At 49.1% G+C, this 24,953-nt stretch overlaps 1 protein-coding gene across 1 annotated transcript in view; it reads left to right on the top strand.

Moving 5' to 3' along the window:
• The window catches only part of LOC311125150 (xylosyl- and glucuronyltransferase LARGE1-like), a 148,781-nt gene extending 133,866 nt beyond the window's left edge, over positions 1 to 14,915 (top strand). Inside the window, exons 10-11 of the mRNA XM_084199213.1 lie at positions 1,471 to 1,626; positions 14,003 to 14,915. Coding sequence (XP_084055339.1) covers positions 1,471 to 1,626; positions 14,003 to 14,170 — 324 coding nt within the window. The 3' untranslated portion in view covers positions 14,171 to 14,915. The remainder of the gene's footprint in view (positions 1 to 1,470; positions 1,627 to 14,002) is intronic.
• Positions 14,916 to 24,953: the final 10,038 nt, after the last annotated feature.

The following is a 24,953-nucleotide window of genomic DNA, read 5'->3' as shown; positions in this document are numbered from 1 at the left end:
TGTCCTGTCATCTCTCTGTCTCCCTGACTGTCCTGTCATCTCTCTCTGTCTCTCTGACTGTCCTGTCATCTCTCTGTCTCTCTGACTGTCCTGTCATCTCTCTGTCTCCCTGACTGTCCTGTCATCTCTCTGTCTCTCTGACTGTCCTGTCATCTCTCTGTCTCTCTGACTGTCCTGTCATCTCTCTGTCTCCCTGACTGTCCTGTCATCTCTCTCTGTCTCTCTGACTGTCCTGTCATCTCTCTCTGTCTCCCTGACTGTCCTGTCATCTCTCTGTCTCTCTGACTGTCCTGTCATCTCTCTGTCTCTCTGACTGTCCTGTCATCTCTCTCTGTCTCTCTGACTGTCCTGTCATCTCTCTCTGTCTCCCTGACTGTCCTGTCATCTCTCTCTGTCTCCCTGACTGTCCTGTCATCTCTCTCTGTCTCCCTGACTGTCCTGTCATCTCTCTGTCTCTCTGACTGGCCTGTCATCTCTCTGACTGGCCTGTAATCTCTCTCTGTCTCCCTGACTGTCCTGTCATCTCTCTCTGTCTCCCTGACTGTCCTGTCATCTCTCTGTCTCTCTGACTGTCCTGTCATCTCTCTCTGTCTCCCTGACTGTCCTGTCATCTCTCTGTCTCTCTGACTGTCCTGTCATCTCTCTGTCTCTCTGACTGTCCTGTCATCTCTCTGTCTCTCTGACTGTCCTGTCATCTCTCTGTCTCTCTGACTGTCCTGTCATCTCTCTCTGTCTCTCTGACTGTCCTGTCATCTCTCTGTCTCTCTGACTGTCCTGTCATCTCTCTGTCTCTCTGACTGTCCTGTCATCTCTCTCTGTCTCTCTGACTGTCCTGTCATCTCTCTCTGTCTCTGTGTGTCTGTGTCTCTGTCTCTCTCTCTCTCTCTCTCTCTCCCTCCCACTCTCCCCCACTACAAGTGATCCATTGAAACTTTTTGTGAAGAACAAGCACTTAGAGGTTCCTGAAAACCTCTTATCTAACCATCTAACTCAATACCTCCCTCTCTCTTTCTTTCTTTCTTTCTCTCCCACCTTCCTCCCTTCCTCCCTCTCTCCCCCTTCCTCCCTCTCTCTCTTCCTCTCTTCCTCCCTCTCTCCCCCTTCCTCCCTCTCTCTCTTCCTCTCTTCCTCCCTCTCTCCCCCCTTCCTCCCTCTCTCCCCCCCTTCCCCTCTCTCTCCCCCCTTCCTCCCTCTCTCCCCCTTCCTCCCTCTCTCTTCCTCTCTTCCTCCCTCTCTCCCCCCTTCCTCCCTCTCTCCCCCCCTTCCCCTCTCTCTCCCCTCTTCCTCCCTCTCTCCCCCCTTCCTCCCTCTCTCCCCCCCTTCCTCCCTCTCTCCCCCCATTCCTCTCCCCCCCCCCCCCCTTCCTCTCTCTCCCTCCCTTCCTCTCTCTCCCCCCTTCCTCCCTCTCTCCCTCTTCCTCCCTCTCTCTCTTCCCCCCTTCCTCCCTCTCTCCCCCTTCCTCCCCTACAGGTGATCCATTGGAACTCTCCTAAGAAGCTGAGAGTGAAAAACAAGCATGTAGAATTCTTCAGGAACCTCTACCTAACCTTCCTGGAGTACGATGGAAACCTCCTGAGACGAGAACTCTTCGGCTGCCCCAGCGAGACAGACCACAACAGCGAAAACGTATGTGGAACTATACTGACCAAGAGTCAGTTTAAATACAGCACTGAGAACGTAGGTGGAACTATACTGATCTAGAGTCAGTTTAAATACAGCACTGAGAACGTAGGTGGAACTATACTGATCTAGAGTCAGTTTAAATACAGCACTGAGAACGTAGGTGGAACTATACTGACCTAGAGTCAGTTTAAATACAGCACTGAGAACGTAGGTGGAACTATACTGATCTAGAGTCAGTTTAAATACAGCACTGAGAACGTAGGTGGAACTATACTGACCTAGAGTCAGTTTAAATACAGCACTGAGAACGTAGGTGGAACTATACTGACCTAGAGTCAGTTTAAATACAGCACTGAGAACGTAGGTGGAACTATACTGATCTAGAGTCAGTTTAAATACAGCACTGAGAACGTAGGTCCACCAATACTGATCTATTTAAATAGGCCAGTTAAAAATGTTTATCTGGCTTGCCATTCCAAATAAAATGGAATCTTTTTTGCTCATATAATTTATAAATCAAGTCGCTAGGTGTAGGCAAGACCGTAAGCAGATAGGTCAACTGGGACATGACTAGAGAGTTAATCAGGGTGATTTTTCCACAAATAGTGTCACGATCGTCGTTAGATGAAGCGGACCAAGGCGCAGCGTGATATGCGTACATTCTTTTATTGCAGTACACAACACGAACCAAAACAACAAAATAAACGATACGTGAAGTCCTGGGTTGAACACAAACCTTCCGGAACAAGATCCCACAATAAACAGTGCCAAACAGGCTGCCTAAGTATGGTCCCCAATCAGAGACAACGAGCTACAGCTGCCTCTGATTGGGTACCACCCTGGCCAACATAGAAATACATGAACTAGAACAAAACATAGAAAATAACACATAGAAAATCCACACCGTGGCTCAACATATAAGAGTCCCCAGAGCCAGGGCGTGACAATAGTGCACTACTTTAGACCAGAGAATGGCACCCTATTCCCTATATAGTGCACTACTTTTGACCAGAGAATGGCACCCTATTCCCTATATAGTGCACTACTTTTGACCAGAGCCCATGTCTAGTTCCCTGTGTCCCTCCCAGCTCCATGTCTAGTTCCCTGTGCCCCTCCCAGCCCAGCTCCATGTCTAGTTCCCTGTGCCCCTCCCAGCTCCATGTCTAGTTCCCTGTGTCCCTCCCAGCTCCATGTCTACTTCCCTGTGTCCCTCCCAGCCCAACCCCATGTCTAGTTCCCTGTGTCTCTCCCAGCTCCATATCTAGTTCCCTGTGTCCCTCCCAGCCCCATGTCTAGTTCCCTGTGTCCCTCCCAGCCCAGCCCCATGTCTAGTTCCCTGTGTCCCTCCCAGCCCAACCCCATGTCTAGTTCCCTGTGTCTCTCCCAGCTCCATGTCTAGTTCCCTGTGTCCCTCCCAGCCCAGCCCCATGTCTAGTTCCCTGTGTCCCTCCCAGCTCAATGTCAAATTCCCTGTGTCCCTCCCAGCCCCATGTCTAGTTCCCTGTGTCCTTCCCAGCTCCATGTCTAGTTCCCTGTGTCCCTCCCAGCCCCATGTCTAGTTCCCTGTGCCCCTCCCAGCCCAGCTCCATGTCTAGTTCCCTGTGTCCCTCCCAGCCCCATGTCTAGTTCCCTGTGCCCCTCCCAGCCCAGCTCCATGTCTAGTTCCCTGTGTCCCTCCCAGCTCCATGTCTAGTTCCCTGTGTCCCTCCCAGCCCAGCTCCATGTCTAGTTCCCTGTGTCCCTCCCAGCCCCATGTCTAGTTCCCTGTGTCCCTCCCAGCCCAGCTCCATGTCTAGTTCCCTGTGTCTCTCCCAGCCCAGCCCCATGTCTAGTTCCCTGTGTCCCTCCCAGCTCCATGTCTAGTTCCCTGTGTCCCTCACAGCCCCATGTCTAGTTCCCTGTGTCCCTCCCAGCTCCATGTCAAATTCCCTGTGTCCCTCCCAGCTCCATGTCTAGTTCCCAGTGTCCCTCCCAGCCCAGCTCCATGTCTAGTTCCCTGTGTCCCTCCCAGCTCCATGTCTAGTTCCCTGTGTCCCTCCCAGCTCCATGTCTAGTTCCCTGTGTCTCTCCCAGCCCAGCTCCATGTCTAGTTCCCTGTGTCTCTCCCAGCTCCATGTCTAGTTCCCTGTGTCCCTCCCAGCCCAGCCCCATGTCTAGTTCCCTGTGTCCCTCCCAGCCCAGCTCCATGTCTAGTTCCCTGTGTCCCTCCCAGCCCCATGTCTAGTTCCCTGTGTCCCTCCCAGCCCAGCTCCATGTCTAGTTCCCTGTGTCCCTCCCAGCCCAGCTCCATATCTAGTTCCCTGTGTCTCTCCCAGCTCCATGTCTAGTTCCCTGTGTCCCTCCCAGCTCCATGTCTAGTTCCCTGTGTCCCTCCCAGCTCCATGTCTAGTTCCCTGTGTCCCTCCCAGCTCCATGTCTAGTTCCCTGTGTCCCTCCCAGCTCCATGTCTAGTTCCCTGTGTCCCTCCCAGCTCCATGTCTAGTTCCCTGTGTCCCTCCCAGCCCAGCCCCATGTCTAGTTCCCTGTGTCCCTCCCAGCCCAGCCCCATGTCTAGTTCCCTGTGTCCCTCCCAGCTCCATGTCTAGTTCCATGTGTCCCTCCCAGCTCCATGTCTAGTTCCCTGTGTCCCTCCCAGCCCAGCTCCATGTCTAATTCCCTGTGTCCCTCCCAGCTCAATGTCAAATTCCCTGTGTCCCTCCCAGCCCCATGTCTAGTTCCCTGTGTCCCTCCCAGCTCCATGTCTAGTTCCCTGTGTCCCTCCCAGCCCCATGTCTAGTTCCCTGTGCCCCTCCCAGCCCAGCTCCATGTCTAATTCCCTGTGTCCCTCCCAGCTCCATGTCTAGTTCCCTGTGTCCTTCCCAGCTCCATGTCTAGTTCCCTGTGTCCCTCCCAGCTCCATGTCTAGTTCCCTGTGTCCCTCCCAGCCCAGCTCCATGTCTAGTTCCCTGTGTCCCTCCCAGCCCAGCTCCATGTCTAGTTCCCTGTGTCCCTCCCAGCCCCATGTCTAGTTCCCTGTGTCCCTCCCAGCCCAGCTCCATGTCTAGTTCCCAGTGTCCCTCCCAGCTCCATGTCTAGTTCTCTGTGTCCCTCCCAGCCCCATGTCTAGTTCCCTGTGTCCCTCCCAGCCCAGCTCCATGTCTAGTTCCCTGTGTCCCTCCCAGCCCAGCCCCATGTCTAGTTCCCTGTGTCCCTCCCAGCCCAGCTCCATATCTAGTTCCCTGTGTCCCTCCCAGCTCCATGTCTAGTTCCCTGTGTCCCTCCCAGCCCAGCTCCATGTCTAGTTCCTTGTGTCCCTCCCAGCTCCATGTCTAATTCTCTGTGTCCCTCCCAGCCCAGCTCCATGTCTAGTTCCCTGTGCCCCTCCCAGCCCAGCTCCATGTCTAGTTCCATGTGTCCCTCCCAGCCCAACCCCATGTCTAGTTCCCTGTGTCTCTCCCAGCTCCATATCTAGTTCCCTGTGTCCCTCCCAGCTCCATGTCTACTTCCCTGTGTCCCTCCCAGCCCAACCCCATGTCTAGTTCCCTGTGTCTCTCCCAGCTCCATGTCTAGTTCCCTGTGTCCCTCCCAGCCCAGCCCCATGTCTAGTTCCCTGTGTCCCTCCCAGCTCAATGTCAAATTCCCTGTGTCCCTCCCAGCCCCATGTCTAGTTCCCTGTGTCCTTCCCAGCTCCATGTCTAGTTCCCTGTGTCCCTCCCAGCCCCATGTCTAGTTCCCTGTGTCCCTCCCAGCCCAGCTCCATGTCTAGTTCCCTGTGTCCCTCCCAGCCCAGCTCCATGTCTAGTTCCCTGTGTCCCTCCCAGCTCCATGTCTAGTTCCCTGTGTCCCTCCCAGCTCCATGTCTAGTTCCCTGTGTCCCTCCCAGCCCAGCCCCATGTCTAGTTCCCTGTGTCCCTCCCAGCTCCATGTCTAGTTCCATGTGTCCCTCCCAGCTCCATGTCTAGTTCCCTGTGTCCCTCCCAGCCCAGCTCCATGTCTAATTCCCTGTGTCCCTCCCAGCTCAATGTCAAATTCCCTGTGTCCCTCCCAGCCCCATGTCTAGTTCCCTGTGTCCCTCCCAGCTCCATGTCTAGTTCCCTGTGTCCCTCCCAGCCCCATGTCTAGTTCCCTGTGCCCCTCCCAGCCCAGCTCCATGTCTAATTCCCTGTGTCCCTCCCAGCTCCATGTCTAGTTCCCTGTGTCCTTCCCAGCTCCATGTCTAGTTCCCTGTGTCCCTCCCAGCTCCATGTCTAGTTCCCTGTGTCCCTCCCAGCCCAGCTCCATGTCTAGTTCCCTGTGTCCCTCCCAGCCCAGCTCCATGTCTAGTTCCCTGTGTCCCTCCCAGCCCCATGTCTAGTTCCCTGTGTCCCTCCCAGCCCAGCTCCATGTCTAGTTCCCAGTGTCCCTCCCAGCTCCATGTCTAGTTCTCTGTGTCCCTCCCAGCCCCATGTCTAGTTCCCTGTGTCCCTCCCAGCCCAGCTCCATGTCTAGTTCCCTGTGTCCCTCCCAGCCCAGCCCCATGTCTAGTTCCCTGTGTCCCTCCCAGCCCAGCTCCATATCTAGTTCCCTGTGTCCCTCCCAGCTCCATGTCTAGTTCCCTGTGTCCCTCCCAGCCCAGCTCCATGTCTAGTTCCTTGTGTCCCTCCCAGCTCCATGTCTAATTCTCTGTGTCCCTCCCAGCCCAGCTCCATGTCTAGTTCCCTGTGCCCCTCCCAGCCCAGCTCCATGTCTAGTTCCATGTGTCCCTCCCAGCCCAACCCCATGTCTAGTTCCCTGTGTCTCTCCCAGCTCCATATCTAGTTCCCTGTGTCCCTCCCAGCTCCATGTCTACTTCCCTGTGTCCCTCCCAGCCCAACCCCATGTCTAGTTCCCTGTGTCTCTCCCAGCTCCATGTCTAGTTCCCTGTGTCCCTCCCAGCCCAGCCCCATGTCTAGTTCCCTGTGTCCCTCCCAGCTCAATGTCAAATTCCCTGTGTCCCTCCCAGCCCCATGTCTAGTTCCCTGTGTCCTTCCCAGCTCCATGTCTAGTTCCCTGTGTCCCTCCCAGCCCCATGTCTAGTTCCCTGTGCCCCTCCCAGCCCAGCTCCATGTCTAGTTCCCTGTGTCCCTCCCAGCCCAGCTCCATGTCTAGTTCCCTGTGTCCCTCCCAGCTCCATGTCTAGTTCCCTGTGTCCCTCCCAGCTCCATGTCTAGTTCCCTGTGTCCCTCCCAGCCCAGCCCCATGTCTAGTTCCCTGTGTCCCTCCCATCCCCATGTCTAATTCCCAGTCTCCCTCCCAGCTCCATGTCTAGTTCCCTGTGTCCCTCCCAGCCCAGCTCCATGTCTAGTTCCCTGTGTCCCTCCCAGCCCAGCTCCATGTCTAATTCCCTGTGTCCCTCCCAGCCCCATGTCTAGTTCCCTGTGTCCCTCCCAGCCCAGCTCCATGTCTAGTTCCCTGTGTCCCCCCCAGCCCCATGTCTAGTTCCCTGTGTCCCTCCCAGCCCCATGTCTAGTTCCCTGTGTCCCTCCCAGCCCAGCTCCATGTCTAATTCCCTGTGTCCCTCCCAGCCCCATGTCTAGTTCCCTGTGTCCCTCCCAGCCCAGCTCCATGTCTAGTTCCCTGTGTCCCTCCCAGCCCCATGTCTAGTTCCCTGTGTCCCTCCCAGCCCAGCTCCATGTCTAGTTCCCTGTGTCCCTCCCAGCCCAGCCCCATGTCTAGTTCCCTGTATCCCTCCCAGCCCAGCCCCATATATAATTGATGTAGCTCCTGCCTCCCTGACACACCAGTGACAGATTTCCTTCTGATCTCTGACTAGGACCACAGAGGGCTGTATGACTACGTGCCTGAGAGAAAATCCTCATCATTATAAGGACCCCCCATGGAGAGCTGTGATTGGTTGAACCTTCGATGGATGATAAATCCTGATCTCTCTGTCTGTGCTTAGTGCCTACGGTGTCTAACCAGCGTGTGTGTGTGATTACTTGATTTTATACTGAACAAACATATAAACGCAACATGTAAAGTGTTGATGTTTCATTTTGTCACACAACACAATGCCACAGATCCCTCAAGTTTTTAGGGAGCGTGCAATTGGCATGCTGACTGCAGGATTGTCCACCAGAGCTGTTGCCAGAGAATTGAATGTTCATTTCTCTACCATAAGCCGCCTCCAACGTCGTTTTGGAGAATTTGGCAGTACGTCCAACAGGCCTCACAACCGCAGACCACGTGTAACCACGCCAGCCCAGGACCTCCACATCTGGCTTCTTCACCTGTGGGATGGTCGGGGGGGTCTGGGGGGTGGGGGGTGCTGAGGAGTATTTTTGTCTGTAATAAAGCCCTTTTGTTGGGAAAAACACATTCTGATTTGCTGGGCGAAGAAGCTGGATGTTTCGGCCCTGGGCTGGCTGCTCCCAAAGCTCAGTGGTGACTGTTGATCTCCAGTCAGTGGTTACAGGCAGAGTTTGAGGTAGAATAATTGAAACATCAGCTCCTAGGTCAGTTAATAAATGTTGTCATAATAATTCCCCTTCACAGTGCCATGGTGCCTTGCCAGTATCATCAACTGAATGCGTCCTTAACTCTGGCAGCGCTCTCTCTCTCTCTCTCTCTCTCTCTCTCTCTCTCTCTCTCTCTCTCTCTCTCTCTCTCTCTCTCTCTCTCTCTCTCTCTCTCTCTCTCTCTCTCTCTCTCTCTCTCTCTCTCTCTCTCTCTCTCTCTCTCTCTCTCTCTCTCTCTCTCTCTCTCTCTCTCTCTCTCTCTCTCTCTCTCTCTCTCCCCCCATGTTTCAGAGTTTGAGCAGTGATGATTAATAGCCCATTAATGTGATGATTAGGCTAATGAAGTCATCAGGGATTGGCTGGAGCTAAGGCCCTCCAGGAGGTCTGGTGTTTCTGCTGCTCAGTCACACGCACAGTTCAAAGTAGAAGAATACACAGGAGGTTTGGCCAGTTTGAGTCAGCAGGGATTCTCACAGCCTTATTAAAGTTCCAAAGCAATAAAACCTTCCACAGATTCAAACTTTTCCTTTTGACAGTTGGATATTACATAGCAGTAACCTCTAGGGCTTTTCTATTACTGTTGAGTAAGATAGACATAGGGGTTTAATAATTGCCATGGCATCAGCCTACAGTGAATAGATACGACAATAGGAATGGAAAACTGTATATGTACTCATGTGAACCAATCAGCCTACGCTCATTCGTTGAGGGGACAACTTCTGAAGCCAAGGCTTCGTCCCAAATGGCATCCTAGTTTCCTGAGTAGTGCACTACTTTAGACCAGGGCCCATAGGCCATAGGGTGCCATTTTGGACACAGCGTAACTAGTTAGATGGGGAAACACGGCTCTTGATATGTTCCCTTCCATGAAGTCCGTCTCTATCCAGCTCCCTGTGAAGTGATCAGTCTCTATCCAGCTCCCTGTGAAGTGATCCGTCTCTATCCAGCTCCCTGTGAAGTGATCCGTCTCTATCCAGCTCCCTGTGAAGTGATCCGTCTCTATCCAGCTCCCTGTGAAGTGATCCGTCTCTATCCAGCTCCCTGTGAAGTTATCCGTCTCTATCCAGCTCCCTGTGAAGTGATCCGTCTCTATCCAGCTCCCTGTGAAGTGATCAGTCTCCATCCAGCTCCCTGTGAAGTGATAAGAGTTGTGATCCGTCTCTATCCAGCTCCCTGTGCAGTGATAAGAGTTGTGATCCGTCTCTATCCAGCTCCCTGTGAAGTGATAAGAGTTGTGATCAGTCTCTATCCAGCTCCCTGTGAAGTGATAAGAGTTGTGATCCGTCTCTATCCAGCTCCCTGTGGAGTGATCCGTCTCTATCCAGCTCCCTGTGAAGTGATCAGTCTCTATCCAGCTCCCTGTGAAGTGATAAGGGTTGTGATCCGTCTCAATCCAGCTCCCTGTGAAGTGATCCGTCTCTATCCAGCTCCCTGTGAAGTGATCAGTCTCTATCCAGCTCCCTGTGAAGTGATCCGTCTCTATCCAGCTCCCTGTGAAGTGATCCGTCTCAATCCAGCTCCCTGTGAAGTGATAAGAGTTGTGATCAGTCTCTATCCAGCTCCCTGTGAAGTGATAATAGTTGTGATCAGTCTCTATCCAGCTCCCTGTGAAGTGATAATAGTTGTGATCAGTCTCTATCCAGCTCCCTGTGAAGTGATAAGAGTTGTGATCAGTCTCTATCCAGCTCCCTGTGAAGTGATAAGAGTTGTGATCCGTCTCTATCCAGCTCCCTGTGAAGTGATCAGTCTCTATCCAGCTCCCTGTGCAGTGATAAGGGTTGTGATCAGTCTCTATCCAGCTCCATGTGAAGTGATCAGAGTTGTGATCAGTCTCTATCCAGCTCCCTGTGAAGTGATCAGAGTTGTGATCAGTCTCTATCCAGGTCCCTGTGAAGTGATCAGTCTCTATCCAGCTCCCTGTGAAGTGATCAGTCTCTATCCAGCTCCCTGTGAAGTGATAAGAGTTGTGATCCGTCTCTATCCAGCTCCCTGTGAAGTGATCAGTCTCTATCCAGCTCCCTGTGCAGTGATAAGAGTTGTGATCCGTCTCTATCCAGCTCCCTGTGAAGTGATAAGAGTTGTGATCCGTCTCTATCCAGCTCCCTGTGAAGTGATCAGTCTCTATCCAGCTCCCTGTGAAGTGATCAGTCTCTATCCAGCTCCATGTGAAGTGATCCGTCTCTATCCAGCTCCCTGTGAAGTGATCCGTCTCTATCCAGCTCCCTGTGCAGTGATAAGAGTTGTGATCCGTCTCTATCCAGCTCCCTGTGAAGTGATAAGAGTTGTGATCCGTCTCTATCCAGCTCCCTGTGAAGTGATCAGTCTCTATCCAGCTCCCTGTGAAGTGATCAGTCTCTATCCAGCTCCCTGTGAAGTGATCAGTCTCTATCCAGCTCCCTGTGAAGTGATAAGAGTTGTGATCCGTCTCTATCCAGCTCCCTGTGAAGTGATCAGTCTCTATCCAGCTCCCTGTGCAGTGATAAGAGTTGTGATCCGTCTCTATCCAGCTCCCTGTGAAGTGATAAGAGTTGTGATCCGTCTCTATCCAGCTCCCTGTGAAGTGATCAGTCTCTATCCAGCTCCCTGTGAAGTGATCAGTCTCTATCCAGCTCCCTGTGAAGTGATCCGTCTCTATCCAGCTCCCTGTGAAGTGATCAGTCTCTATCCAGCTCCCTGTGCAGTGATAAGAGTTGTGATCCGTCTCTATCCAGCTCCCTGTGAAGTGATAAGAGTTGTGATCCGTCTCTATCCAGCTCCCTGTGAAGTGATCAGTCTCTATCCAGCTCCCTGTGAAGTGATCAGTCTCTATCCAGCTCCCTGTGAAGTGATCCGTCTCTATCCAGCTCCCTGTGAAGTGATCCGTCTCTATCCAGCTCCCTGTGCAGTGATAAGAGTTGTGATCCGTCTCTATCCAGCTCCCTGTGAAGTGATCAGTCTCTATCCAGCTCCCTGTGAAGTGATCAGTCTCTATCCAGGTCCCTGTGAAGTGATCAGTCTCTATCCAGCTCCCTGTGAAGTGATAAGAGTTGTGATCCGTCTCTATCCAGCTCCCTGTGAAGTGATCAGTCTCTATCCAGCTCCCTGTGCAGTGATAAGAGTTGTGATCCGTCTCTATCCAGCTCCCTGTGAAGTGATAAGAGTTGTGATCCGTCTCTATCCAGCTCCCTGTGAAGTGATCAGTCTCTATCCAGCTCCCTGTGAAGTGATCAGTCTCTATCCAGCTCCCTGTGAAGTGATCCGTCTCTATCCAGCTCCCTGTGAAGTGATCCGTCTCTATCCAGCTCCCTGTGCAGTGATAATAGTTGTGATCAGTCTCTATCCAGCTCCCTGTGAAGTGATAATAGTTGTGATCAGTCTCTATCCAGCTCCCTGTGAAGTGATAAGAGTTGTGATCAGTCTCTATCCAGCTCCCTGTGAAGTGATAATAGTTGTGATCAGTCTCTATCCAGCTCCCTGTGAAGTGATAAGAGTTGTGATCAGTCTCTATCCAGCTCCCTGTGAAGTGATAATAGTTGTGATCAGTCTCTATCCAGCTCCCTGTGAAGTGATAATAGTTGTGATCAGTCTCTATCCAGCTCCCTGTGAAGTGATAAGAGTTGTGATCAGTCTCTATCCAGCTCCCTGTGAAGTGATAAGAGTTGTGATCAGTCTCTATCCAGCTCCCTGTGAAGTGATAATAGTTGTGATCAGTCTCTATCCAGCTCCCTGTGAAGTGATAATAGTTGTGATCAGTCTCTATCCAGCTCCCTGTGAAGTGATAAGAGTTGTGATCAGTCTCTATCCAGCTCCCTGTGAAGTGATAAGAGTTGTGATCAGTCTCTATCCAGCTCCCTGTGAAGTGATAATAGTTGTGATCAGTCTCTATCCAGCTCCCTGTGAAGTGATAAGAGTTGTGATCAGTCTCTATCCAGCTCCCTGTGAAGTGATAAGAGTTGTGATCCGTCTCTATCCAGCTCCCTGTGAAGTGATAAGAGTTGTGAACAGTCTCTATCCAGCTCCCTGTGAAGTGATAAGAGTTGTGATCAGTCTCTATCCAGCTCCCTGTGAAGTGATAATAGTTGTGATCAGTCTCTATCCAGCTCCCTGTGAAGTGATAATAGTTGTGATCAGTCTCTATCCAGCTCCCTGTGAAGTGATAAGAGTTGTGATCAGTCTCTATCCAGCTCCCTGTGAAGTGATAAGAGTTGTGATCAGTCTCTATCCAGCTCCCTGTGAAGTGATAATAGTTGTGATCAGTCTCTATCCAGCTCCCTGTGAAGTGATAAGAGTTGTGATCAGTCTCTATCCAGCTCCCTGTGAAGTGATCAGTCTCTATCCAGCTCCCTGTGAAGTGATAAGAGTTGTGATCAGTCTCTATCCAGCTCCCTGTGAAGTGATAAGAGTTGTGATCCGTCTCTATCCAGCTCCCTGTGAAGTGATAAGAGTTGTGATCAGTCTCTATCCAGCTCCCTGTGAAGTGATAAGAGTTGTGATCCGTCTCTATCCAGCTCCCTGTGAAGTGATCAGTCTCTATCCAGCTCCCTGTGAAGTGATAAGAGTTGTGATCAGTCTCTATCCAGCTCCCTGTGAAGTGATAATAGTTGTGATCAGTCTCTATCCAGCTCCCTGTGAAGTGATAATAGTTGTGATCAGTCTCTATCCAGCTCCCTGTGAAGTGATAAGAGTTGTGATCAGTCTCTATCCAGCTCCCTGTGAAGTGATCAGTCTATCCAGCTCCCTGTGAAGTGATAAGAGTTGTGATCAGTCTCTATCCAGCTCCCTGTGAAGTGATAAGAGTTGTGATCCGTCTCTATCCAGCTCCCTGTGAAGTGATAAGAGTTGTGATCCGTCTCTATCCAGCTCCCTGTGAAGTGATAAGAGTTGTGATCAGTCTCTATCCAGCTCCCTGTGAAGTGATAAGAGTTGTGATCAGTCTCTATCCAGCTCCCTGTGCAGTGATACGAGTTGTGATCAGTCTCTATCCAGCTCCCTGTGAAGTGATCAGTCTCTATCCAGCTCCCTGTGAAGTGATAAGAGTTGTGATCAGTCTCTATCCAGATCCCTGTGAAGTGATAAGAGTTGTGATCCGTCTCTATCCAGCTCCCTGTAAAGTGATAAGAGTTGTGATCAGTCTCTATCCAGCTCCCTGTGCAGTGATAAGAGTTGTGATCAGTCTCTATCCAGCTCCCTGTGAAGTGATCAGAGTTGTGATCCGTCTCTATCCAGCTCCCTGTGAAGTGATAAGAGTTGTGATCCGTCTCTATCCAGCTCCCTGTGATGTGATCCTATATGGTAGTAACTATGAGAAGACAGAAGGAGCTATCTGCTGTATCTCTCCAGTCCCTGTGATGTGATCCTATATGGTATTAACTATGAGAAGACAGAAGGAGCTATCTGCTGGATCTCTCCAGTCCCAGTGGTAATAGTGTTGGATCCTCTCATCTCTTTGCTAATTGAGTCAGTTTGTATTAAAACTTCCAACAAAGAGACCAAACACACAAGTTATATCCCAGTGTGAATACTGACATCACAATCATTAGTCTCACTGTTGTTATTGTCCCTGAGAGAGTTATCTTATTAAAAAGTTATTATCCTTCTCTCCTCTCTTCTCTCCTCCCTCTTCTTCCTTCCGCTCTTCTCTCCTCCCCTCCTCTCCTCTCTCTTGTCCTCCCCTCCTCTCTCCCCTCCTCTCCTCTCCTCTCTCCTCTCCTCTCCCCTCCTCTCTCCTCCCTTCCTCTCCTCACTCCTTCCTCCTCTCCTCTCCTCTCCTCTCCTCTCCTCTCCTCTCCTCTCCTCTCCTCTCCTCTCCTCTCCTCTCCTCTCCTCTCCTCTCCTCTCCTCTCCTCTCTCTCCCCCTCCTCTCCTCTCTCTCCCCCCTCCTCTCTCCCCTCCTCTCTCCTCTCCTCCCTTCCTCTCCCCTGCTCTCCTCTCTTCTCCGTCTCCAGCTCCAGAAGACTCTGTCAGAGTTGGATGAAGATGATCCGTGTTATGAGTTCCGTCGGGAGCGTTTCACGGTTCACAGGACTCACCTCTATTTCCTTCACTACGAGTATGAACCCAGCCCTGACCACACAGACGTTACACTGGTGGCTCAGCTCTCCATGGACAGGTAGGAAGACAGACCTCACACAGCTCTCCATGGACAGGTAGGAAGACAGCCCTCACACAGCTCTCCATGGACAGGTAGGAAGACAGACCTCACACAGCTCTCCATGGACAGGTAGGAAGACAGACCTCACACAGCTCTCCATGGACAGGTAGGAAGACAGACCTTACACAGCTCTCCATGGACAGGTAGGAAGACAGACCTTACACAGCTCTCCGTGGACAGGTAGGAAGACAGACCTCACACAGCTCTCCATGGACAGGTAGGAAGACAGACCTTACACAGCTCTCCATGGACAGGTAGGAAGACAGACCTTACACAGCTCTCCATGGACAGGTAGGAAGACAGACCTTACACAGCTCTCCATGGACAGGTAGGAAGACAGACCTCACACAGCTCTCCATGGACAGGTAGGAAGACAGACCTTACACAGCTCTCCATGGACAGGTAGGAAGACAGACCTCACACAGCTCTCCATGGACAGGTAGGAAGACAGACCTTACACAGCTCTCCATGGACAGGTAGGAAGACAGACCTCACACAGCTCTCCATGGACAGGTAGGAAGACAGACCTCACACAGCTCTCCATGGACAGGTAGGAAGACAGACCTTACACAGCTCTCCATGGACAGGTAGGAAGACAGACCTCACACAGCTCTCCATGGACAGGTAGGAAGACAGACCTCACACAGCTCTCCATGGACAGGTAGGAAGACAGACCTTACACAGCTCTCCATGGACAGGTAGGAAGACAGACCTCACACAGCTCTCCATGGATGGGTAGGAAGACAGACCTCACACAGCTCTCCATGGACAGGTAGGAAGACAGACCTTACACAGCTCTCCATGGACAGGTAGGAAGACAGACCTTACACAGCTCTCCATGGACAGGTAGGAAGACAGACCTTACACAGCTCTCCATGGACAGGTAGGAAGACAGACCTTACTCAGCTCTCCATGGACAGGTAGGAAGACAGACCTCACACAGCTCTCCATGGACAGGTAGGAAGACAGACCTCACACAGCTCTCCATGGACAGGTAGGAAGACAGACCTCACACAGCTCTCCATGGACGGGTAGGAAGACAGACCTCACACAGCTCTCCATGGACAGGTAGGAAGACAGACCTTACACAGCTCTCCATGGACAGGTAGGAAGACAGACCTTACACAGCTCTCCATGGACAGGTAGGAAGACAGACCTTACACAGCTCTCCATGGACAGGTAGGAAGACAGACCTTACTCAGCTCTCCATGGACAGGTAGGAAGACAGACCTCACACAGCTCTCCATGGACAGGTAGGAAGACAGACCTCACACAGCTCTCCATGGACAGGTAGGAAGACAGACCTCACACAGCTCTCCATGGACAGGTCCAGTCAGTCATATGTCTATAGCTCTGGGTACAGTAGGGGACAGAAGACAAGAGTAGGACAAGACTACTATGTGTTGTTTTTGATAAAACATGCCTCCGGACCCTCAGGACAAGGGACAGTCCACAGCTAGTTTTAAGAGAGAGAGACATGTTTGTTCAGGCAGTATTGCTGTAAACAAACATAGTTATTCCTGAGTGATCTTCTAAAATATAATGAAATACTAGGCTACTGCTGTAACCTCTGACCCTCAGTGAAGGACGAGACCACAGGAAACAAACTAATCTGACTAATCAGGCCAGAGAGGGTCTGTAGCAGCTGCATCCAAGCATCTCCATATGTAGCTGAGTCTCTGTGTGTCTGTCTGTGTGGGTCTCTGTGTGTCTGTCTGTGTGGCTCTCTGTGTGTCTGTCTGTGTGGGTCTCTGTGTGTCTGTCTGTGTGGGTCTCTGTGTGTCTCTGTGTGGCTCTATGTGTGTCTCTGTGTGTGTGTGTGTTTCTGTGTGTCTCTGTGTGTCTCTGTGTGTGTGTGTGTGTGTCTGTGTGTGTTTCTGTGTCTGTGTGTGTGTGTCTCTGTGTGTCTCTGTGTGTCTCTGTGTGTCTCTGTGTGTGTGTGTGCGTGTCTCTCTCTGTGTGTGTGTGTCTCTGTGTGTGTGTGTCTGTGTGTCTGTGTGTCTCTGTGTCTCTGTGTCTCTGTGTGTGTGTGTGCGTGTCTCTCTCTCTGTGTGTGTGCGTGTCTCTCTCTCTGTGTGTGTGTGTGTCTCTGTGTGTGTGTGTCTCTGTGTGTGTCTCTGTGTGTGTGTCTCTGTGTCTGTGTGTGTGTGTGTCTCTGTGTGTGTGTGTGTGTGTCTCTGTGTGTCTCTGTGTGTGTGTGTCTCTGTGTGTCTCTGTATGTGTGTGTGTGTCTCTGTGTGTCTCTGTGTGTGTCTCTGTCTCTCTGTGTGTGTCTGTGTGTGTGTGTGTCTCTGTGTGTCTCTCTGTGTGTGTGTCTCTGTGTCTGTGTGTGTGTGTGTCTCTGTGTGTGTGTGTGTGTGTGTCTCTGTGTGTCTCTGTGTGTGTGTGTCTCTGTGTGTCTCTGTATGTGTGTGTGTGTCTCTGTGTGTCTCTGTGTGTGTCTCTGTCTCTCTGTGTGTGTCTGTGTGTGTGTGTGTGTGTGTCTCTGTCTCTCTGTGTGTGTCTGTGTGTGTGTGTGTGTGTGTCTCTGTCTCTCTGTGTGTGTCTGTGTGTGTGTGTGTCTCTGTGTGTCTCTCTGTGTGTGTGTCTCTGTGTCTGTGTGTGTGTGTGTCTCTGTGTGTGTGTGTGTGTGTCTCTGTGTGTCTCTGTGTGTGTGTGTCTCTGTGTGTCTCTGTATGTGTGTGTGTGTCTCTGTGTGTCTCTGTGTGTGTCTCTGTCTCTCTGTGTGTGTGTGTCTCTGTCTCTCTGTGTGTGTGTGTGTGTGTGTGCGTGAGTGTGACCCAGTTGTGAGAGGAGCTGGAGGTCCCAGTTGTCTGGAGAAGTTATGAACGTCGTTATGAGGATACTTCATTACTGATGTTTACAACAACAACAGCAGCAGTAATATCATACTCTGATAGTGACTGATTTATTTTACTGAACCATGTGAAATCACTTGCATTGTGTCAGTTAATTAGCCTGGTAAGCAGTAAGGGTGTATCCCGAATGGCGCCCTATTCGCAACATGGTGCACTACTTATGACCAGAGCTCTATGGCGCCTTGTCGAAAGTAGTGCACTATGTAGGGAATAGGGTACCATTAGGGACCAGTGATGTACTACAGTGCATTCGGAACGTATTCAGACCCCTTGACTTTTTCCACATTTTGTTAGGTTACAGCCTTATTCTAAAATTAATTAAATTGTTTTTTTTCCCTCATCAATCTACACACAATACCCCATAATGACAAAGCAAAAACTGTTTTTTAAAAATATGTTTTTGCTAATTTATAAAAAATAAAGACCCTTTACTCAGTACTTTGTTGAAGCACCTTTGGCAGCGATTACAGCCTCGAGTCTTCTTGGGTATGACGCCACAAGCTTGGCACACCTGTATTTGGGGAGTTTCTCACATTCTTCTCTGCAGATCCTCTCAAGCTCTGTCAGGGTGTATTGGGAGTGTCGCTGCACAGCTATTTTCAGGTCTCTCCAGAGATGTTCAAAAGTCCGGGCTCTGGCTGGGCCACTCAAGGACATTCAGAGACTTGTCCCGAAGCCACTCCTGCGTTGTCTTGGCTGTGTGCTTAGGGTCGTTGTCCTGTTGGAAGGTGAAACTTCGCCCCAGTCTGAGGTCCTGAGCGCTCTGGAGCAGGTTTTCATTAAGAATCTCTCTGTACTTTGCTCCGTTCATCTTTGCCTCGATCCTGACTAGTCTCCCAGTCCCTGCTGCTGAAAAACATCCCCACAGCATGATGCTGCCACCACCATGCTTCACCGTAGGGATGGTGCCAGGTTTCCTCCAGACGTGACGCTTGGCATTCAGGCCAAAGAGTTTAATCTTGGTTTCATCAGACCAGAGAATCTTGTTTCTCATGGTCTGAGAGTCTTTAGGTGCCTTTTGGCAAACTCCAAGCGGGCTGTCATGTGCCTTTTACTGAGGAGTGGCTTCTGTCTGGCCACTCTACCATAAAGGCCTGATTGGTGGAGTGCTGCAGAGATGGTTGTCCTTCTGAAAGGTTCTCCCATCTCCATAAAGGGACTCTGGAGCTCTGTCAGAGTGACCATCGGGTTCTTGGTCACCTCCCTGACCAAGGCTCTTCTCCCCCGATTGCTCAGTTTGGCCGGGCGGCCAGCTCTAGGAAGAGTCTTGGTGGTTCCAAACTTCTTCCATTTAAGAATGATGGAGGCCACTGTGTTCTTGGGGACCTTCAATGCTGCAGATATTTTTTGGTACCCTTCCCCAGATCTGTGCCACGACACTATCCTGTCTCGGAGCTCTACGGACAATTCGTTTGACCTCATGGCTTGGTTTTTGCTCTGACATGCACTGTCTACTGTGGGACCTTATATAGACAGGTTTGTGCCTTTCCAAATCATGTCCAATTAATTTAATTTACCACAGGTGGACTCAAGGAATCAAGTTGTAGAAACATCTCAAGGATGATCAATGGAAACAGGATACACCTGAGCTCAATTTTGTGTCTCATAGCAAACGGTCTGAATACAGTATGTAAATAAGGTATTTATGTTTTTACATTTGTAATGTATTTGCAAACATTTTCTAAAAACCTGTTTTCGCATTCTCATTATGGGGTATTGTGTGCAGATTGCTGAGGATTATAATTTAAAAAAAATCCATTTTAGAATAAGGCTGTAACGTAACAAAATGTGGAAGAAGTCAAGGGGTCTGAATACTTTCCCGAAAGCACTGTATATAAACCCTGGATTGCTGATGCTATATATTGGCCAATGAGAGGCTTTGAAGCCACCGGTCGGCCATATTGGAACCCCTCAGAAGGAATTAATGGAATTCTACAGTATTTAAAGTAAATGTTCCAAGGGAATGACATGTGTTTTAAGTATTTTTGTTGTTGTAGTTGGGGGACAGTAACATTAGTATTTTCAAAAAAAAGTATACTTTTAAGGAAAATGTTTTTACACATTTTTAGGTTCACATAATATAATTTAAAAGTGTGCATTAAGATGTCAGTAATAGAGTAAACGTTGCAAAAACAAATGCAGACATTACAATGTTGGGGGAGAGCCAAGATGGAGGCACAATGGTGGGGGAGAGCCAAGATGGAGGCACAATGGTGGGGGAGAGCCAAGATGGAGGCACAATGGTGGGGGAGAGCCAAGATGGCGGCACAATGGTGGGGGAGAGCCAAGATGGCGGCACAATGGTGGGGGAGAGCCAAGATGGAGGCACAATGGTGGGGGAGAGCCAAGATGGCGGCACAATGGTGGGGGAGAGCCAAGATGGCGGCACGGCTTCAACCCAGCACCCCCTACCAGTCATCTAGTGTGTGTATATATCTAGTTGTTCTCCCCACTGTATATATAGATATATCTACATATAAGTCATTGTTTGGGACACAGAGTAAATGTTCCATTGAATCAGCCAGACAGACTCTCTCAGTTTCAAGGAGTTTCTGCTCTTTAATCAGATGCAATGATATTCAAGCTCTGGGGTGAAAACTCATTTAAAAACAGAGCCAACCTACTCATCACCAATTACAAACATTATATATTGCTGCCTGCTGATGTCGGAGTAGTGTACTTCTGCAGCTCGCTACAGGCGACACATAGTCTGCGTCCCAAAATGTCACCCTATTCTCTATATAGTGCACTACCTTTGACCAGGGCGCCCATAGGGAATAGGGTGCAATTTGGGATGCAGCCATAACGTGTAGCTCAAACTCTCTCTCCAAAATCACATTCGTTTCCATTTTATAATTTGGTCTAATTGTATTTCACGTTGCTAAACATACTAGTGGAATATGGTCCTATTAAGACCAGATACCTGAGCTCCCGCAGTAAAACGTCATGTTATTATGTGCACCAGCACAAATCACCACATCCAAAATGTTTGTCCCGTCCGAAATCTGCCCATGTCAGTCATTTTTTACTTGGCAGGAAGGTTATTATCCCAGCCCCAAAAATACTAGTGTTTTTCAGCAAACTCCAAGGTCCTCTGATAATATTTATCCCGTTGCGAATCGTCATCCCTGTGTTTTGAAGGATATTACAGAGTTTAACAGGTGCTGCACCCTGTTTGGGTAAGAACGTGAACAAATTGATGCTTAAAACAAAGTGCTATGCACGTAGCCTACAGATGAATGAACTGTTTTGTCACGTATCTTTCCAAGAGTCGTACTTCTCTTTTAAAAGATGAAGTGGACGATATTGTGCCCAATGAATTGATAAATTGCCAAATCCGTCAGGTATTTAAATGTCTGCAGGTTCCAGTTCATGGTTCTTATTGACATGCATCATTATTTTTGACTTCCTCAGAACTGGAAACCGTTAGACCAATATTCAGCTATCCCTAGACATTCGAAATATCTTCACATCTAGAAGAGACTCCGGGCTTCCGTCATAACGGTCCATTTTGAATGAGGGAGAGAAAAAAAAAATATTACAGGGGCAGTTTGGTAAAACTAATACCACCCAAATCGTCCACTGGAATAACGGACATTCTGGGGTAATAATTACATAACCAACGTTCTCTAGTAATACTAGTCCCCGTGTGAATAGGGCTTATCACTGCATTATAAACTCCATGGGTTGTTGAATGAACTATGAAACAGCATGTGCTAAAGTGGTTTGCTATGAATTTGGGTATTTTATTAGGAAAGATGATTGTTGACTTCAGACTCCTTTAAAAACACAGCTAGTGTCAAAAAAAGTCAGCTGTATAATCTTCTGGGTTTTATAGGAAATGTGATGGTACATTTCAGGTAGCTTAGTTTCCTTTCCAAACGCATCTCAAAATCACACCCTTTTCTCTAAACAGCCATAGGGTCCCTGGTCTAAAGTAGTGCACTATATATAGGGAATAGGGTGCCATTCTCTGGTCTAAAGTAGTGCACTATATAGGGAATAGGGTGCCATTCTCTGGTCTAAAGTAGTGCACTATATAGGGAATAGGGTGCCATTCTCTGGTCTAAAGTAGTGCACTATATAGGGAATAGGGTGCCATTCTCTGGTCTAAAGTAGTGCACTATATAGGGAATAGGGTGCCATTCTCTGGTCTAAACTAGTGCACTATATAGGGAATAGGGTGCCATTCTCTGGTCTAAAGTAGTGCACTATATAGGGAATAGGGTGCCATTCTCTGGTCTAAAGTTATGCACTATATAGGGAATAGGGTGCCATTCTCTGGTCTAAAGTTGTGCACTATATAGGGAATAGGGTGCCATTCTCTGGTCTAAAGTAGTGCACTATATAGGGAATAGGGTGCCATTCCCTGGTCTAAAGTAGTGCACTATATAGGGAATAGGGTGCCATTCTCTGGTCTAAAGTAGTGCACTATATAGGGAATAGGGTGCCATTCTCTGGTCTAAACTAGTGCACTATATAGGGAATAGGGTGCCATTCTCTGGTCTAAAGTAGTGCACTATATAGGGAATAGGGTGCCATTCTCTGGTCTAAAGTTATGCACTATATAGGGAATAGGGTGCCATTCTCTGGTCTAAAGTTGTGCACTATATAGGGAATAGGGTGCCATTCTCTGGTCTAAAGTAGTGCACTATATAGGGAATAGGGTGCCATTCCCTGGTCTAAAGTAGTGCACTATATAGGGAATAGGGTACAATTTGGGACAAGACCTGTGAGACATTGGCGCCTGCAGAGAAACATGCAGAGATACCTATCAGAATATCCAGATGAAACCAAGCTTCTTCTGGGAATTTAACCCCCAACTGGTGCGGGGCAGATATAGTTAGATCTAATAAAGATCATTAGATAATAGAGGATGTTACCCCCCCCTAGTGTTGTCAGGCAGATTTAGTTAATAATAATAATATAATATGCCATTTAGCAGACGCTTTTATCCAAAGCGACTTACAGTCATGCGTGCATACATTTTTTGTGTATGGGTGGTCCCGGGGATCAAACCCACTACCTTGGCGTTACAAGCGCCGTGCTCTACCAGCTGAGCTACCTAGTTAGATATAATAAAGATCATTACAGTTCTCTCAGCCAGCAACAGAAGCAGAAACCCAGAGTTTACCACAGAACCCTTCACGAGCCCATTTCTCTGTTTGGTTTTCCTCTGCAGCCCTCTCAGCACTGAGCACTGAGTGCAGTAATTGTAAACAGATTAGTAAAATGCGTGCCAAATGGCAATCTGTTCCTCTGGGCCCTGGTCAAAAGTAGTGCACTACAGTATATAGGGAATATAGTGCCATTTGGGACACAACCTGAGTTTACAGTGAAATGAGGACAGAGTGTGTGAATGTCCAATTTGGGGAGAATTGAAGGAAGCGACGGCACCAAGGTTATTTGGTTTAGTGTTGTCAGCTGTTCTAAGCAGGCCTGGTCTCTCTCTCTCTCTCAATACAAAATGAACAGTAAACATTCCACTCAGAAAAGAATAAAGACATGTCAGATGTCATTATGTCAGATGTCATTATGTCAGACGTCATTATGTCAGATGTCATTATGTCAGATGTCATTATGTCTGATGTCATTATGTCAGATGTCATTATGTCAGATGTCATTATGTCTGATGTCATTATGTCAGATGTCATTATGTCAGATGTCATTATGTCTGATGTCATTATGTCAGATGTCATTATGTCAGATGTCATTATGTCAGATGTCATTATGTCATTATGTCAGATGTCATTATGTCAGATGTCATTATGTCAGATGTCATTATGTCTGATGTCATTATGTCAGATGTCATTATGTCAGATGTCATTATGTCAGATGTCATTATGTCTGATGTCATTATGTCAGATGTCATTATGTCAGATGTCATTATGTCTGATGTCATTATGTCAGATGTCATTATGTCTGATGTCATTATGTCAGATGTCATTATGTCAGATGTCATTATGTCAGATGTCATTATGTCATTATGTCAGATGTCATTATGTCAGATGTCATTATGTCAGATGTCATTATGTCAGATGTCATTATGTCTGATGTCATTATGTCAGATGTCATTATGTCAGATGTCATTATGTCAGATGTCATTATGTCTATATCCAGTGTTGTAATGATGTGCAGATCCTCTTTCTCTCCCCTCTCTGACTGAAGGTTATTACAGCAGTATGTTTGAGTTGGACCACATCGCAGAATACATTTCATTAAGTCAAACAAGGGGATCGGGACTTATACCCAAACTGAGAAAACGTTGGAAAATGTTTAAGATCACGTTAAAAGAACGTTGACTGTGTTGTTCTGTTTTGTCTGTGTGTCTGGGCCTTTAGAACTCACAGGAGGCGTGGTCTTTACCCGGCAGCGCTATCAGTTAGCTCCGTTAGCAGAAGGCCACATAGGGAAAGATAAGGAAAGATATTCATATTAGCCTCCAGTCATCCATCCTATTGACTCTGAACACTTGGAACACTGAGGCCCATATGGACCCATTCTAGAACACACGGAACACTGAGGCTCATATGGACCCATTCTAGAACACAGGGAACACTGAGGCCCATATGGAGCCATTCTAGAACACAGGGAACACTGAGGCTCATATAGACCCATTCTAGAACACAGGGAACACCGAGGCTCATATGGACCCATTCTAGAACACAGGGAACACTGAGGCCCATATGGACCCATTCTAGAACACAGTGAACACTGAGGCCCATATGGACCCATTCTAGAACACAGGGAACACTGAGGCCCATATGGACCCATTCTAGAACACAGGGAACACCGAGGCCCATATGGACCCATTCTAAAACACAGGGAACACTGAGGCTCATATGGACCCATTCTAGAACACAGGGAACACTGAGGCCCATATGGACCCATTCTAGAACACAGGGAACACCGAGGCCCATATGGACCCATTCTAAAACACAGGGAACACTGAGGCTCATATGGACCCATTCTAGAACACAGGGAACACTGAGGCCCATATGGACCCATTCTAGAACACAGGGAACACTGAGGCCTGTAGGGACCCATTCTAGAACACAGGGAAGACTGAGGCCCATATGGACCCATTCTAGAACACAGGGAACACTGAGGCCCATATGGACCCATTCTAGAACAGCGGGAACACTGAGGCCCATATGGACCCATTCTAGAACACAGGGAACACTGAGGCCTGTAGGGACCCATTCTAGAACACAGGGAACACTGAGGCCTGTAGGGACCCATTCTAGAACACAGGGAAAACTGAGGCCCATATGGACCCATTCTAGAACACAGGGAACACTAAGGCCCATATGGACCCATTCTAGAACACAGGGAACACTGAGGCTCATATGGACCCATTCTAGAACACAGGGAACACTGAGGCCCATATGGACTCATTCTAGAACACAGGGAACACTGAGGCCCATATGGACCCATTATAGAACAGCGGGAACACTGAGGCCCATATGGACCCATTCTAGAACACAGGGAACACTGAGGCCCATATGGACCCATTCTAGAACACAGGGAACACCGAGGCCCATATGGACCCATTCTAAAACACAGGGAACACTGAGGCTCATATGGACCCATTCTAGAACACAGGGAACACTGAGGCCCATATGGACCCATTCTAGAACACAGGGAACACCGAGGCCCATATGGACCCATTCTAAAACACAGGGAACACTGAGGCTCATATGGACACATTCTAGAACACAGGGAACACTGAGGCCCATATGGACCCATTCTAGAACACAGGGAACACTGAGGCCTGTAGGGACCCATTCTAGAACACAGGGAAGACTGAGGCCCATATGGACCCATTCTAGAACACAGGGAACACTGAGGCCCATATGGACCCATTCTAGAACAGCGGGAACACTG

This window comes from Coregonus lavaretus, assembly GCF_964263955.1.
Source record: "Coregonus lavaretus genome assembly, contig: HAP1_SCAFFOLD_815, whole genome shotgun sequence".
Lineage (NCBI taxonomy): Eukaryota > Metazoa > Chordata > Actinopteri > Salmoniformes > Salmonidae > Coregonus > Coregonus lavaretus.
This window is presented reverse-complemented; position numbering and strand designations above follow the sequence as displayed.